This window comes from Calypte anna, chromosome 14 (assembly GCF_003957555.1).
Source record: "Calypte anna isolate BGI_N300 chromosome 14, bCalAnn1_v1.p, whole genome shotgun sequence".
Classification (NCBI taxonomy): Eukaryota; Metazoa; Chordata; class Aves; order Apodiformes; family Trochilidae; genus Calypte; species Calypte anna.
This window is the reverse complement of record NC_044260.1, coordinates 8,853,744-8,869,433: the sequence shown is the minus strand read 5'-3', so window position 1 is coordinate 8,869,433 and position 15,690 is coordinate 8,853,744. Positions and strand designations below refer to the sequence as shown.

The 15,690-nt window shown below is 36.1% G+C and overlaps 1 protein-coding gene across 2 annotated transcripts in view; it reads left to right on the top strand.

Moving 5' to 3' along the window:
- Nucleotides 1-15,690, top strand: part of MRTFB (myocardin related transcription factor B) — a 70,427-nt gene that overhangs the window by 9,412 nt on the left and 45,325 nt on the right. For both annotated transcript variants that reach the window (XM_030459667.1, XM_030459668.1), the window contains exon 3: nt 11,746-11,912. In XM_030459667.1, coding sequence (XP_030315527.1) covers nt 11,759-11,912 — 154 coding nt within the window. In that variant the 5' untranslated portion in view covers nt 11,746-11,758. The remainder of the gene's footprint in view (nt 1-11,745; nt 11,913-15,690) is intronic.

Sequence of the window (15,690 nt, the reverse complement as noted above, 5' to 3'; positions counted from 1 at the left end):
CAACCTGTGTAATAAGGATTTTCTTGGGCTTACTGAAGCTCATGAAGCTTACTTCACATTTGAAGTACATTTTCAGCTGAAAGAACCATTCTTACTGGTACACATAACTTACTGAAACATGAAGATGATACATGTTGTCTTTTGGTGGAGCCTCTTATTCCACCCTAGCAGAAAATTTTGCCTGCTCAGGTTTGTTCTCCTAAACCACTTCAGTTCAGGTTAGCCAAGTGAGCAAACCTCACTCTTGTTCAAACTCAAGAAGTGGATTGAGCTCTCTGTGGATAATGAGCACCCATGGCAACAGCTGACCCAGCAGTGTGGACAGGATAATCAGAACCAGAAATTCGGTGATAAGAATCTTCTGAGACTGATAATCTTGTCAGCCTGCACAAGTGGACTTGTTGGTTCTAACAGAAATGCCCTGTGTTTAGTCAGTATGCCATCAAGATCTAATTAGTCACTAACTATAGTTTAACTTTTTAAAACATTTTAAATTGAACTCTAGTGGTGACAAGTGGTCTATATTGAATTAAGGTATAACCTTTAGTGAGAGCTGGGGGTTTTGTCATAAGAAGGCACTGTTGCACAGGAGCTTTCTGTATTAGGACAGCAGACCTTGTCAATGGTGTCTCTTCCTTTTATATTCAGAAATATTCTGTTCTTAAAATTGGGGGCTGGGGAGGGCTGTTACAGAAAGGGCTTTTTATATATATCATATTAGTGTTAAAATGATTATTTGTGTTATTACTTTCATTATAAATTTCTAAATGTTATTTTCCTTAAAGATGGCCCTTGGAAAGAATTAGTGTCAACTGAGTGAAGGAGGTACTTGGTTGCAGTCAGGCTTCCACATTTGTAAGTCTACACATGTGAAACTTACATCTTTGAATATAAGAGATCTGTTTTTCTATGTTTATTAACTTTGCATTGAATGGTTCTTGACACTAAGTATTTCCAAAGGCCATTATGTTTCTCTCTTGGTCTGCTTATTCTTGGTTACTGCCATTTGTGCATAAACAGAGGACTTTTTTCTCTCCTTTATGATTGAGGGAGATGAGAATAATGATTGTTTTGTAAGTGGAAGGTTTAATGGATTTTTTTTCCACTTACAGTTGTATTAAGAGAAATTCCCAAGAAATACAGAATTTAGATGCGTTACAGCTGTTGACTGTAGCAGTTTGTCCAGAAATCTACTGTAAACAATTTTATGGTTGCCATCTATCTCTTTATTTATTTATTTTTGTAGGGAATGAAATACTGGAACACAATAGTTCAACAGATAAGACTCCTTTGAAAGTGGCCTTAAGCAACATAAACTCTTCTGACCCTAAGATTCTGCCCTAGTAGTCTTTAGTTAACTTCACTATGGAAAATGGAATTCAAGTTCATTTTAGCTTTGGAGATCGTGAGAAATTGGTTCTAAAAGCACTGAGGGCATGGACTGTGGATTATAGCATTAAGCTGTTTAGAACATTAAGAGTTTTCAGGCACCATACTAATAACATATTTTTCTGGGTATTTTAGAATATGGGTGTTGATCTGGGGCTTAAACTTGCTTAAACAAGTTTATAATCTTGGCTCTGCAATTATAAAGTCACAGTAAGTGATACTTCTTCCTGTGGTCTCCTTACCCTGTTCACCAAGAGGATTATTTGCCTTGCTAGGAGAATTGTTCCTGATTTGAGAAGTAAAAGTTTGGCTTTTGTTTAGTAAAGGTGTTTTGTCTTTGACAAAATTAATGTAGTTTTCTTTTAAAGTCATAATGTTATGTTTTGATGTATCTTATAGTTCCAGTGTTTAGGAAAACAGGGGTTTTGTGGTCTGAGGGTTTTTTTACCTGAAAGTCTGTGTTTAAATGCATGGAATTTAACATTCCTCAGTATGTATCCTTATTGTGTTGGTAAAAAATCTCCATTTAATTCTTGCGAAGATAACGCAAATCTATTACAACTGATGTAATTGCATTCACATTCCGACCTTTTGTCATTTTTTAATAAAAAATTAAGTCACTTAATAACAGTGCAGGCTATAAGCAGTTGAGCAGGGGTTCACCATTACCAAATGTAATGTGACACTTTGCTTCCAGGTAAGGTGTAATAACTTTAACCCTACTACATCAGTAGGTGTAGCTGACAGAAAATGTCAGCTGAAGACTGAGGAGGGAAGAGACTGTCCTCCTGAACCAGGAATCAAAATGATAGCTGGTCTATTAGTGATTAAGCAACTGTGCTCTTTTCTTTTTAAGTGCTTTTTAAAGTCTGTAATTGAAAATAATACTTTTAATCCAAGCAAATAAACATTATTTATCCAGTTCCAGCAGTAGCTTTGGCTACGAGAAACACAAAGTGTATTGACCTCCTTTTGACTCTAGGACAATGAGAGTACAATGGAGAATGATTTACAGGTATTGAGCAGAAGAGCTGACAAGAGCATAGAATGCTCTTATGGGACTGCCAAAATTTTGTGTCACTGCCTCTGTTGAGCTGAGAGGGATGAGCATTTGTACCCACACAGCACTGTGGGATGAATACCCATGTTTAATCTATGTAGCTAACTGTGAGTTATCTTTGGACAGCCTTCAGATCTTATGGATGTAACTCACCTAATGGTTTGGTCTAAGCAGGACAGCAGCACTGTACAAAAATCATCTGGAGTCTTCCATCACCTTCTTCAATTAGCTTTTAATTGTACTTGTATTGCTAGTCAAAATGTGTCACATCATCCAATGTAAATTCAGTTGTTGGAGTGAGGAGATGGCTCCATGAACTTCTAAGTCAGACTTGCTAATCATTTTGTACTAGGCCTTTGTTTTCTTTATAGTTAAAGGAAATATAATAGAAGATCAAATACTTCTAGTAACTTCCAAAGTAAAGCCAGTCCTTTGGGTCAACTGAATACATACCATAACTCTGCTGTGCTTTTTACAGGCAGATTTCATGATAATAAATAACTGAAAATAGATGATATTAGATGCACTGTAAGCTCTTGCTGCTTGAGATACACAAAACTTTTAAATCTTTTTAATTAAAACCCTGATCTGTCACCCTCTAAGTGTTTCTTTTGACCATTAGTGGGTTAAATATTACAAGTTTTAGTTTCAGAAGTGAAGAGCAACAAGTTGACTGGTTTCCATGGGAGCTAATTCAAGTTATTTTTTGCATTGTTAATATCTGAAAGTAGCTATGTTGGTACAAGTCAATATGCACAGGTCTGTGAAAGACATTTTTGAAGCTGTCCTAAGGTTATGAGAGACTGCTGAGCCAAGTATCATCTGCGTGACATCATAATTTGATATTTGTAAGATCCCCTAAATCTAAGCTGCTAGCAATCTCTAGTTATTCCACATTATTTTGAATACATCTTGTTAAGAGTTTATTGCTGAATATTGCATTATTTAAAGCGGTCAAATATGAGTCTACGGTACACCAGATATTATAATAAAATTTTATCTCTGTAGCAGCATCTAGAAATAAAAAGATGCAAAACCTATCTTTTCTTGAAAATGATTGTGTAATGGTCAGTGGTGCTTATGAAGGAAGGTAGAAAGTGGCATACTCAACAGGAAACAGTTCTGCAGTTCCTTCCTCTTTGACTGGAATCATAATGCTTTCCTTGCTTTGTTCAGTTCAAGGGCTTGGTTTACAGGCAGTAAAATAAACAGAATAGCACCTGCAGCTTAGTCATAAATAGGAACATCTTGAGGTAACTAAGCAAACAAATGAAATCATGGCATAATTTAACCTTCCCTAAAATGCATTGGATGCTCTACTAATATCAATTTTTAAAATAGTTCAACATTTGGCTATCAAGAGGACTCTGAACATACAAAGGAATTGTTAAAAATTATGATCCAATTTATTGAAAGTTACTAATTGATAATTTTCTGAACTGTCTTGTAAAAAGCTCTGTATGTTTTCCTTTTTTTTTTTTTCTAAATAAATGCCCGCTTCTAAGACATGACACCAAAATGTGTAGCATTACATGATGTGTTCATGTAAATATTTGACCCTTACTCCAGACTTGAGCTTTTTTTATAATATCAAAATGAATATTTTGTGTTTTATTTTTTTTTTCTGTGTGTGTTGTTAGCTTCAGTTACATAAATTGATTTTGCTGGCCACGCTGTTCATGTTTGCTGGGCACAAAAAAGATGGAGCACGAAATCATGCTGATTCCTTCCAGGACATTACTTTGTAGTCCAGAAGAACTGAACTGGCATTTAGGAGGGTAAATCTGAGTTGATCTTGTAATTATTTGAACACTATTTCATTTAAAACTAATGTTAAGAACATCTGAATTTTTTTAAGAATGAAAAATAGGAAATGTCATGTTCAGAATTTTCTGAGCATTTTTAAGCGGCAAGTTTCCACGCACAGTGTGTGCAACAGCTAAACAAAATACTGTTTAATGTTTAAACATTATAGTTTAAAGTGTTTTTATGAAGCTGTTTATTTTAATAAAACTGAGTGTTGTAAGAGCTTTGTGTTTATTTAATCAAGTTAATCCAGTTGAATGACTTAACAGTGCTGTAATATGAGCACAGTTAACAAAGAATATCCCTAAGAAAAGATGAGCTGAAATCAAATTATATCTGCTGTAGGTGATTAGGAGTAAAGAAATGTTTAAGGCTATCTTGATGTCCTTAACTTACCAGTTGTAGTAAAATGTTTTAGCTATTATACTTTCAAATATTGTTGCCATATTTTTTGTTGCTTCTGAATGCTCAGGTAGCAGCTGTAAGGAAGAATGGACTTAGTATTTGTAGGTAAATAACTTCTTACTGTGATTCAGAGTGCTCAGTGTCAGTCAAGTCTTTATGAACTTTCTGCAACAAACAGTACTGTATAGTCCTATAGTGTAAGATAAGCATAACATGGCTTCTTCTGCTTACAAAGTTAATGTCAAGAGAAGATATATTAAAAGATGTTCTGGGTTACCCAGATGGGTTATAGATGCTAGCTTTGATGTTTGGTATCAAAGAGCTTAGAGCTGCTCTTTTTTTTTTTTTTTTTTTTTTTTTTTTTTTTTTTTTTTTTCTTCTTTCTTCTTAGAGATAGTACAGGCAAGAATGTATCATCTATGGACACTATGGTGTGCATTTGATAGTGTAGCATATTTCTTCTCATACTTAAGGCAGTCCAAAACCTTAATTTTGAAGATTTCCTTCTAAGAATTAGTAAAGAGAATCTCAGTGCAGCATTGGTATTGAAACATGCAGAAGTGTCAAAAGAAGTTTCTGGAGGTCTTCTAGTGTCTACTTAGTGATATTACTCCAGCTAGAATAGACAGTGACAAAAATTAAATGTCATAATTTATTTAATAAAAGAGGAACTTTATCTGAAATATTTATTAGTCCAGTCTTGACTCTATGTTCCTTGAAGAAGCATGAATTTCCAGTTTCTAGTATGATGAGAAGCCTGACAGGACCTCAGCTTTGTCATATACATCTGTGCACTGTTTTTTTAAAGAAATTAATAGTAACAATGAGTTTCTAATAATGCACAATCCAAGATGATTACTCAGAGTTAGTCAGCCGTTGATATTTCTCATCTTCTGCTTTTATCTAATTACCTTTGTAAAAATAGCTGTATGACTGAACTTCTTGTTGCTGTGTATTTTACCAGAAAATTTATCTTCATTAGTATTTCAACTGTGTATTTTAAATGTAGGATTGCAATTTTTCTTTCAGTATAATAATGGTATGTCAGGTTTAGCTTCAAAGTTCATATATGGTATCCACAAAACTCTTGATGAGAGAGGTTGTGTGAGAAACTTAACTGCACAAGTTGTAAGCAACTGGAGCTGTCAGCTGTGGTGACACTGCTGCTCTGTGGGAAAGGGAACAGCATCATAGTGCCTGAAGTAGAATAGTAAAATCTTTGCAAAATTTAAAGACTTTTTTTAAAGGGAAATCTTTTGGTCATTTTACCCACAGTGGAATACTGAAATGGAGGGACTAAATCTCAACAGAATAAGCATTGTTGTTGCAACAGAGGGCAAACCTAATTTGAGACACAATCTCCAATCTCTGAAATTACGAATTTCACAAATTAATTGCTTGAACATGATCAGGTAATTTACTGGTAATCTGGATGATTATTCATAACAAGCACTTTGCATATCTATGTTCATTTTGTACCCATATATTTATCTTTACTGGTTCTAAACTTGATTACAGTAAGTGGATTTGAAACCTACTGAGAAGGCAGAAAAGGAAAAAAAAATTCTGTAACAGTTTATTCATAAAATTGCAGTGCTAAATGCAAAAGGTTACTGTCTTATTTTTGCATCTTTCCTAAATTGAAAACACCAATATGTGAGACTTGGTGTAAAAGGGTAGTGATTTGGACAAATAGCTTTAAGTGGTTTCTGAAATACTTCTAAAAATTATTATTTATCTTTCCATTTTGTAATGAAATATAGGTAGTCTTTAGAGTCTGGGGAAAAATTCTGTGTGTACATGAAAAAGGTATTAGGAACAATTATAAAGGGAGCCCCAGTAGCTTTTCTTGTAGAAATTTTGTAAGATGTGATACATATAATAGGATGTAAGCACAGCTGAAATATCATTGTACATATATGATATGTGCTAGTGTCTACCAAATTGGACATGCTGCCTTTTAGAGGGCATAGAGAAACCATTATATACTTGACTGAGGAGCATTACTGTCTTTGTTGCAGACACCTAGAGTTGGTATTGCTCCAGAAACTGACTTGAGATGGATTTTCTGCAGCCAACTGTACCATTTATTTCTTTTTAGCCTTTGCTGATTAGGCAGCATGCCAAGAGGACTCATCTTTTAAAAACATTGCATCTTTTCTTCTTTTTGAAGTGGGTATTTTATCCCCAGTTCTTGTCTCTGGGAAATGACCCTGCTATCTTACAGTTACCTTATTGTTCAGTGAACTAAATGTGCCTGTGTATTTTGAGTGTTTATGTGCAAGTCCTACTTGTATTGGTCCTGTGTAAAAAAAAAAAGGGTACTGAGTATTCCAAGTACCTGACCCCTGGGACTCAGCTAATTTGAACATTAGAAAGGAAGTTTCTTGTAGGCATATCCATGCACTTGATAGGACCAGCTGCATTCTGAAAGCATAATTCTTGGCCTTTTATGAGATGGTGGTAAGAGGAATTGCTAAGTTAGTCTCATGTTGTGACTTAGCACATTAAATCAGAATCAAATAATTAATACACACTGTCAAATTGAGGTAATACTTGAAACTTGCTGAATTGCTTGCCTGAAATGGTTATTATCAGTGCAGTGTTAGAGATCATTGTTCCCACTGTACAGATTTTCAGGTCTTTCTAGGCACTGACAAGGAGATAAAAGACCTTAAATCAAAAGACCTTCACTGGCTGCTAAGCTAACCTGATGCAGGTCTTTTTACTGCATGTTCAGACAATGAATCTCTAACAAATTCTGTACTGGTGTGGTCTAAAAATTTGATACTGCATTCACTGTCTGACCTAAGTTCCTTGTGGGTGTAAATGGGTGAAGCAGTGTTAGGGTCAGCCATAAAACTTGGTCAGAGTTCTAATGCAATGTAATTCTTGGACTTTTTTTCCATCAGATTTCTAAAAAAAAACTTATTTACTACCCAAATGTCATCCAGATTTCACAGTTTGTGTCAAATAAAATACCAGTTCTGGTGTGGATTTTCCTCCTTTCTAAGATTTTTCTAAGGAAAATCTGCTTTGTCTTTTAAAGAGAAAATGTTTAAAAATAAGAGAAGCGTTTGTCTTCATCAGTTAAGAAGATAGCAACCACCTACAATCTGTGAGAACACTTACATAAGACTCATCCTCTGTGCAGCAGTTATTTCACAGTACTGGAAAACTGTTCCTGTGTGGTTGTCAGATAAATGTGAACTAAAGCCTTGCTTGCAGTGCTGGTGTGTATTCTATTAGATATCTGTTCTGCAGGTTAAGCAGGAAAACAATTTTTTGTTATTATTTAAAATATGTTGCTGAACTCTGTGTAAAACAATACCCCAAAGCCCCAGACCTGAAATCATTTGGAACTATTGTAAGTTTTATTTTCACTGCTGCGAGTAAGATGCTTTTATACTTTCCATCACTTTATAAGTAGAACTGTTGGGTTTTTTAATCAACCTTTAAATGTTTCAGTTTCAAGGAAGGGAGCAGAAATTCCTCAAGTGACAACTGATTTCTGTCTATCAGATGAGCTTTGTATATGATATTCTTTCTTGGATTATGCAGAATAGAATATTGATACTTTAATAGTACATACAGGTTTTTATAACTGTATTTTTCCTGTACTGCTGAGGTTCAGTTATTATTATTAACACATTTTTGTGTATAGGTCAGTTTAAAGTTAGGGGTTAAATAGACAAAGACTACAATCTGTAAATGCAGATGGAAAGTATTAAATAATTCATTAAAACTGAAGAGGCTTCAAATAAAGGAGAAAGGGAAGGCAAATGTGTTACCATAATATAAAATATGATCCTTTCAGGGTACATTGAATTCTAAATTAGATAAGTTTCTTACTTTTGCACATGATGACTGGGTATTTGTTATACAGGGTTTGATTTTAATCAAGAGGAACTAATATCTTACTGTTTTTAGTGTTTGAATCACTGATGTCCAAACAATCAGTTCTGTTAAAAAGGTCAGAGTGAAATATGGCTTTTGAAAACTGAAGATAGATGGGGGATGTTCTGCATATCTTATGTCTAGTTTCATGTGAAGTAAATGCTGCTGTTTATGATCTCCAGCTGATGATAAAGCAAGTGTATGTGTCTTCTCTAGCAGTTAAAATGAGCATGCTAAAAAATAGTAGCAGTTTATTATCTCATGTATACAGCAACGTAAAAAGATCTTGTTTACAGAGATGTCTTTTTCCTTTTTGTTTATTTCTTTTTGTTATTGGGAAGGTGTTTATCAAAACTATTTTTATTTTTAGTTTCAGAATTACTTTTCAACTAAGAAGGAAGACCTTATGCCAAGACAAACTAGTAATTTCATGGATGCTAAGTTTCAAAATTTATTTTAGAAAGTTCAGCAGCCAAGCTCTCCTTTAGATTGCAGTGGAACAAGACAGAAGAATCAAAGAATTTGTTTATATTTTAGTGTTGCAAGTCTTCCACTTGTCATCACTATAGTATTTTTTAGAACTGTTGCTTCATTCAGATCATAGTGTATCTGAGCCAGTTCCTGATGATGTAGGTCACAGACCTTTCCCTCTCCACAAAAATATCCTTACAAATGTTTGGTGGAGGTGTGTGTTTTCTTTGGGGGAGGAAGGTCAAGATAACTTGTTGTTCTAAGCTCAAAATATTTCCATAGTCTGTATGGTAGCAGTTCATCAGTAAAGATAAAAAGAAACGAGAGCAAAACGTGATTTGAGATACGACTGAGGAATCTGAGGAATTCAGACTTTCTGGGAATTCTAGAGTGTCTTTCATTCAAAGGTGATCATCATAGCAACAGGGTTGTTCTAGCATTAAAGGATCATTTGGGAAAATACCTGGATTTTTAAGAGCTTATATGTAAAGGAGCTTGTAGCACCCTCGGAGCAAAAAAAAAAAAAAAGATATTCAGTGTGTAACAATGTTTAGTGACCCCATCCCATTCTGTCAGCCAGAGTAGAAACTGCTTGACGAAACAAAGAAACCATCAGGTGAAATATTTCAGTGCACATGCTACAAGCCCTTTCTGGTTTGTTTCCTAGAAGCCTGTTCTTGAAATTGGGACTGAGTGATGTCCATAAGGTCCCTTCTAACCTGACTCAATCAGGTTCAAAGATTAAGCACCTTTAGTGTGAGAACTAAACCTGTTCTGAGTTGCATTGAAGTACTGCTATCAATATAATTAAATACATTGATGTAATACAATTAAATATAATTTCTGTTGCATGTAGTTTTTGCATGCCTTGTTCTTAGTTGAATCTGGACATTAAACCCACGTTTATATAGAGTCCTAAAACAAGAAATGGACATGTAACTCATTTAGCAGCGTGCTGTAGAAGAGAGGAAAGTTAAACTAGTTTAATATAAAGTAAGATATTTAGTTATCTGTCAGGGGACAAGAGTTAGTCAAAGTTAATGTGCAGCATAATAAATGCTAAACCTGTAGTACAAGAAAGTGTTTCTATTAATTTCATATGGGTTTAGTGACATGAATACAGCTAATGTGGTTTAATCCCTTTGAAAAGTGACTCCAAAGCATAACTCATAGCTAATAAAATGGATAAATGTGGATAAAATGCTGTGAACATGAGCAGATAAGCAGCTAAATTTTCACTTAAATTCAGCTCTGGAGAGGCTTGCTTGGTTAATAATGTACTTAATTTGTATGGGTGAGTGGGAGTTTGAGGAGAGTTTAATGTCAGGAAATCAAATAAGAGCTGGGTGAATTATGCTTCTAAAAGCTAAGAACAAAGGGGGGAAAAAAATCTTGCATAACAGTAAGTTAATGTGTCTCCACTTAATGTGAAAGCACCAGTTGGAGCTGTGGAAAATAATGAAAAATATGCACTTAACCATAACTCTTGAGCTATATTGCAAGTAGTGCTTTTAAGTACTTGCTTACCTTTCTTATTTTTTAAATTGGCACTTTCAGCAACATGATTTCTTACCCCTTTTTGTAGTGTAGACCATTCTTTGGTGATCATAATAAATTTTTGTCACCTCACTGTTTTTTAAAAAGTAATATTTTAAAGATTTTGGGTATAGTCATGGAAATATTTGGACATGCTCATAGAAACACACGTTGCATTTTAGGAACCTTTAAATACACACCCCAGCACATGTAGTATTAAATTCAGCATAACTGAAGTTAGAAATTTAAGGTTGAGGATGGGCAGCAGTAGTGTTTCTTGAGAAAAATGCCTAAAACTACACAATTTAATGATAATAAGATTTCTTTGGCTCTGTGAATCTCTATGAATTGTTAATATTTTGTATTGTTTGAATTTCCAAGGATCCAGACATAGGCTTCATTGAAGTCCACACTGATTTATTGAAAAGTGAATGACTAAATAGAATTCTGTGAGCTACTGAATGCCTATGCCAGTAATTCATACTTTGATCCTCACTGGAGATTATGTACCATATTAATGGCAAAAAGGAAAGAAATAACAAGCTGGGAGTTTTATTCTGTTCCATAGAATACTTTACAATAATTAGGTGGTAGTCAATAAAATTAACTTGAAAATATTAATGTCAAAAAGCTTTCCTTGCTGGTAACATTAAAGATTAACTAGTTCTGATACAGTTCCTTGGTGGTATGAAGGTCTGTATTAATATTGAAGTTGATTTTTTGATCCAAAAGTTGCGCAGTGCTTCAAATTATTAAAAACTGTTTGTAAGTTATCAGACATGAATGCAGCATTCTTTAATGTAAGCTACTGGGAAGGGGGAGAAAATGGCATTTTGCTGATAAACAAGCTGTGTCACTTTCCAGGAAGTAGGGCACAGGAGTTTCTGAACTGGCATTTAACCTGAGTAACTTTTCTGTCATAGTGGGCAGAGAAACTGACCTGCTTCTCAGAACCAAATGACTGCTAAATTGCTTGTAAATACATTGCCTAACTATATTTTTGCAAACCTAGAGTATTTGTAGAAAATTGCCTGATGTATATGTAAAGTTGAGTTTTGTATGCAGACAAACCGAACAAAACTGAAAATGGAAGAAACAATTAATGTGTCTGCATGGTTATTTTTTTATTAGTTCTATCAAGTACAGTGTGATTAAGAGACTGCTTCTCTCCCTATCCCCAGACAACTGAACACAATGGATCGCTTGGGGACAGCAGATGCTGAGGATGACTCTGGCTCCCTGACCCGGCTGGCTCCCAGTCCTCACAGTGAAGCTGTTGCACATGAGCTGAAGGAACTCTCCTTGCAGCCCAACCAGTACCTGCCTCCTCTCAATGAACGGAAGAATGGTGAGCGCACAGTGCCTGCTCTCCTTTTCTCTACGTTGCTGAAATGTTTTCTACAGGCTCAGTTTTGATTTCTTCAAATAATATTAATTGACTGTCTCCACTTACTCTTACCAAACCCTGTTATGTAGAGTTAAAGTGCTGCAGTGTTACAAAATCTGTCCTGATCAGCCTCCCCTGTCATGGCAGTGAGTAAGCCTGGCTTTAAACCTCAACTGGAATACTTCATTGAGGCATAGAGAATGGAGCTGTTTATGTTTTTTAATAGTTTTAAAACCAGAGGTAGTGTATAACAGAAGTGTTAATTAAATATTTTTGAGAGTTGAGGTAATTACCAAGTACAGGTTTTTTCTTCAAAATTAATAGAGAATTGAAGTTTCACTTTGTATCCCAAGAAGTTTAATTCTCCATGTAGAATCACATGCCTGTGATTCTGGCAGCGTAATGGCAGCCACTGGTGTCTAGTCCCTGTGTGTCACGTGAACAGTTGGGCTTCTCACATAAATGGAAGCAGATTAACAAAACACCATGGCCTTAAGAAGCTCTTGGTTTCCATCCCTGACTGAAAGGATGCTAGATTGTGCACACTGCATCTGCTGAAGCTGCTGTGCTCTTAAGGACAGTGGTTGGGGGAGGAGACAGGTGACACAGATGAGGCTCTTGTTTAGGAGGAGGAGAGAGAAAATAGATGACTAGATGTTTAGCTGGACTGCAGTGGAAGAGGAATGACAGAGTAGCAGGCAGCATGGCACAGCTTCCCACACACTGTACCACAGTTTCACAGGCTTCTGTCTGAGAGCCAGGAGATGGCAAGGGAGGGAAGGATGGGCTGTATGCTGCACAGGAAGGTGGATGGGAATGATGCTGCTTGCAGCTTTCCAACCTGCTGTTTCAGAGTCAAAGAGTGGGAAGGAATTGCACATGCAAAGAAAAGGAAGCACTGCACAAGCAAAGCTTTTTACAAGCTGAAATGGTACTCTCCCAGAGTTGGTGAGCATGTGACTTTGTCTGGCAAGGGTAGGTGTGAAGGTCTGGGTGTCAGGAGCCATGCAATCAGTTGTTTCAAGGTAAAATGAAAAGGTCCTAGCTTCTGTTTTCTGCAGCAATCTCTCCTGGCTTTGCAGGGGCTTCCTTGACTATCCCACTGTGCCAGAATCTCCTTGTGACAGTGACTACTAATCTCTGACTAGCAGAGAAATGTAACTTATGCAGTCATCATCCACAGATGAGAGGGCAGGTACATTCTTGTAAACTGGGTAGAGAACTGGTCAGCTCCTATACAGGCTATTGACTGTCCTTTAGTATTCTGTTGGCCTGTTTCAGCTTTGTCTTGATTATAAATAATTACAGTTTATGAGTGTCCCCATTCTCTGTCCTCTGCACTGTGTGGAGAAAATTTTGTTCCAGCTAATGGAAGCTAATGGGTGTCTGCTTCTCTAATCTTTCTGTATGTCTTTTACTAAGGAAGGGTGGAAAAGCTGGTGATGTGCCTGCTGTGCTATCTGCTGGACCTTGCTCTGTGATGCTGAGCAACTAATGTTCTACAGAAGAATTGAGCTGATTGAGAAAAGAGCTGGGTCTTGGATGTTTTGTCAGGAAAAAAAGCCTTGCGATAGTGAAATCTTAAAGTAAAAGCAAGGCTGGTAAAACCTCTGTTTGAAGAAATTATGCCAAAGAATGACATTCAGGGGCAAAGAGCCAGAGGCAGTGAAGGTTAGCTGAGAGTGATGGTTTTCTGTGAGGCCCCTAGAGCTTGTGGGGAGCTGTAGTGAGTTAAGGTGAAGATGCAAGACATTCCCCACCCACCCCTCAAAGCAAAACAGAAACCCCACAAACCAAAACCAGAATGAAAACAAATACTCTAAATGGTGTATATTGACCCCTCCTAAGGGACCAGTTGAGCCATCTGGGAGAAAGTTCTCAGAATAGCAATGAAATGTACATAACACTTAACCTAATGATATTACTTAAATAAATTTGATGAACCAAAAGAATTTTTCCAGCATCTAAAAGAGTCGTGGGTATATCAGTTTGCCTGTTCTCTCTTATCTTCCACTGCCTCATTATGTAGCACTAGTAACATGCATTCTTGGCATAGCTTTATGGCTTCTGAACAAATTCTTAATCCTCTGTGCAATTAATAGATCTGAAGCTGCAAATTTGATACCAAGGAATCAGGTGAAATTTGGAACATTCTCCTCCTATCTGTGTACAAGAGGGTTTTTTCCACTCTTTTGAGATCTGCTATCAGGCATTTATTTTTCTTCTCAGTACGTAGGTAGGCTACTGTGCTTAGAAGTTATTTTCTTGAGAGAGTTGGGAGAGACAAAGTGGAGAAAAGATGGCAAGTGGGAAGACTAGAGAACAAGAAATGGAAAAGTTAGTTCTGATTAATAGATTGGCACAGAAGATAATTGTAAATGTCAATTTAAATTCAGCACTTTCATATTCACCAAGCTGAAAACAATGAGATCTGAAAAGCAGCATATAGATATTGTGATAAACAACACCACCCCCACAACAATAAAAACCAAAACCAAAGAAGTCCCCTAAGTCCCCAAAATTAAGTGTATTCTAAAAAACCTATCTAGATATAAAAGTTGTTTACATTTACATAGAAGTTTACAAGTGTGTGTGTTTGTAAAGTATAGTGTGTGTGTGTAGAAGAATGGTTGCCCAGAGGTTGTGGAATCTCCATCATGACTAAAAGTCTGACTGGGCACGGGTCCCTGGGCAACCTGTTACTGCTGACCTTGCTGGAGCAGCAGGTTGATCTCTAGGTGATCTCAAGAGGTTGCTCCAACCTCAGTGATTTGTCCTTCCTTTAAGGTTTTAAATAGTCCGTGGAACATTCAGTGCAGATATTCTGCTAAATCATCCTTTGTAAGAATTCACAGCATATGGTATTTAATATATTTGTCTCTGTGTTTTGGGTTTGGGTTGGGTTTTTTTTGTTTTTGTTTTTGTTTTTTTTGTTTTTTTTTTGGGGGGGGGGGAGATGAGGTTTTTTTGGGAGCTGCTTTTGTTTTGTTTAAACAAATGGTGTCAGCAGAAAAAAAACCCCATGTTTTAATGTGTGGATTCTTTCTGTCTCCCTGTAAATATTTCACTGTTGTCTCATCTATTACAATATGAGAGCAAACTGAGTAGGTACTGATTTCCCAGTAAGTCTGTCCTTGTCATTGGTACTGCCAGTTCCCACAATCCTAGCATTCCCAGGGCATCAGTCAGTGTCTACAAGGAACAATTTTAAAATATTAAAGCATGTGAAAAGACATACAGGCCAAAACTCAGAGCTCTCCAGGGACTGTGACCTCTTAAATGGAATATATTCTGACATTTTCACAGGCTACATGAAAGAATTCCATCAGGGTCATTCCATTTGGTAAACTTCTAAACAAACATTCTGTCATTTTAGTTTGATTTATAGAGATTTTATTTTTTTTAATTATCTGCTTATTGTGAAGAGATTAACATGGGAGACATGACCTGTGACTGACTCAATTTAAAGCATCTGGTACATATGAAAAGATCCTGTTAGAGGGCCTGGCATTTGAGTGATTACAGGAGATACAGAAAGTATGTTTTCCTTTAAAGAGATCTCTTGATCAAACTGTCTTGTTCTGACTTTTTTCCCCTGAAATTCCTTGTGGATAACTAAATGCATAGCTAGAAAAGAATGTTAATTTTAAATTCCACTCTGTCATTTTTAAAAATTATCAGAATTAAATCCAATCCAACTAGCTGCATATGTATTGTTGAAATGTTAGCTTGTGATACC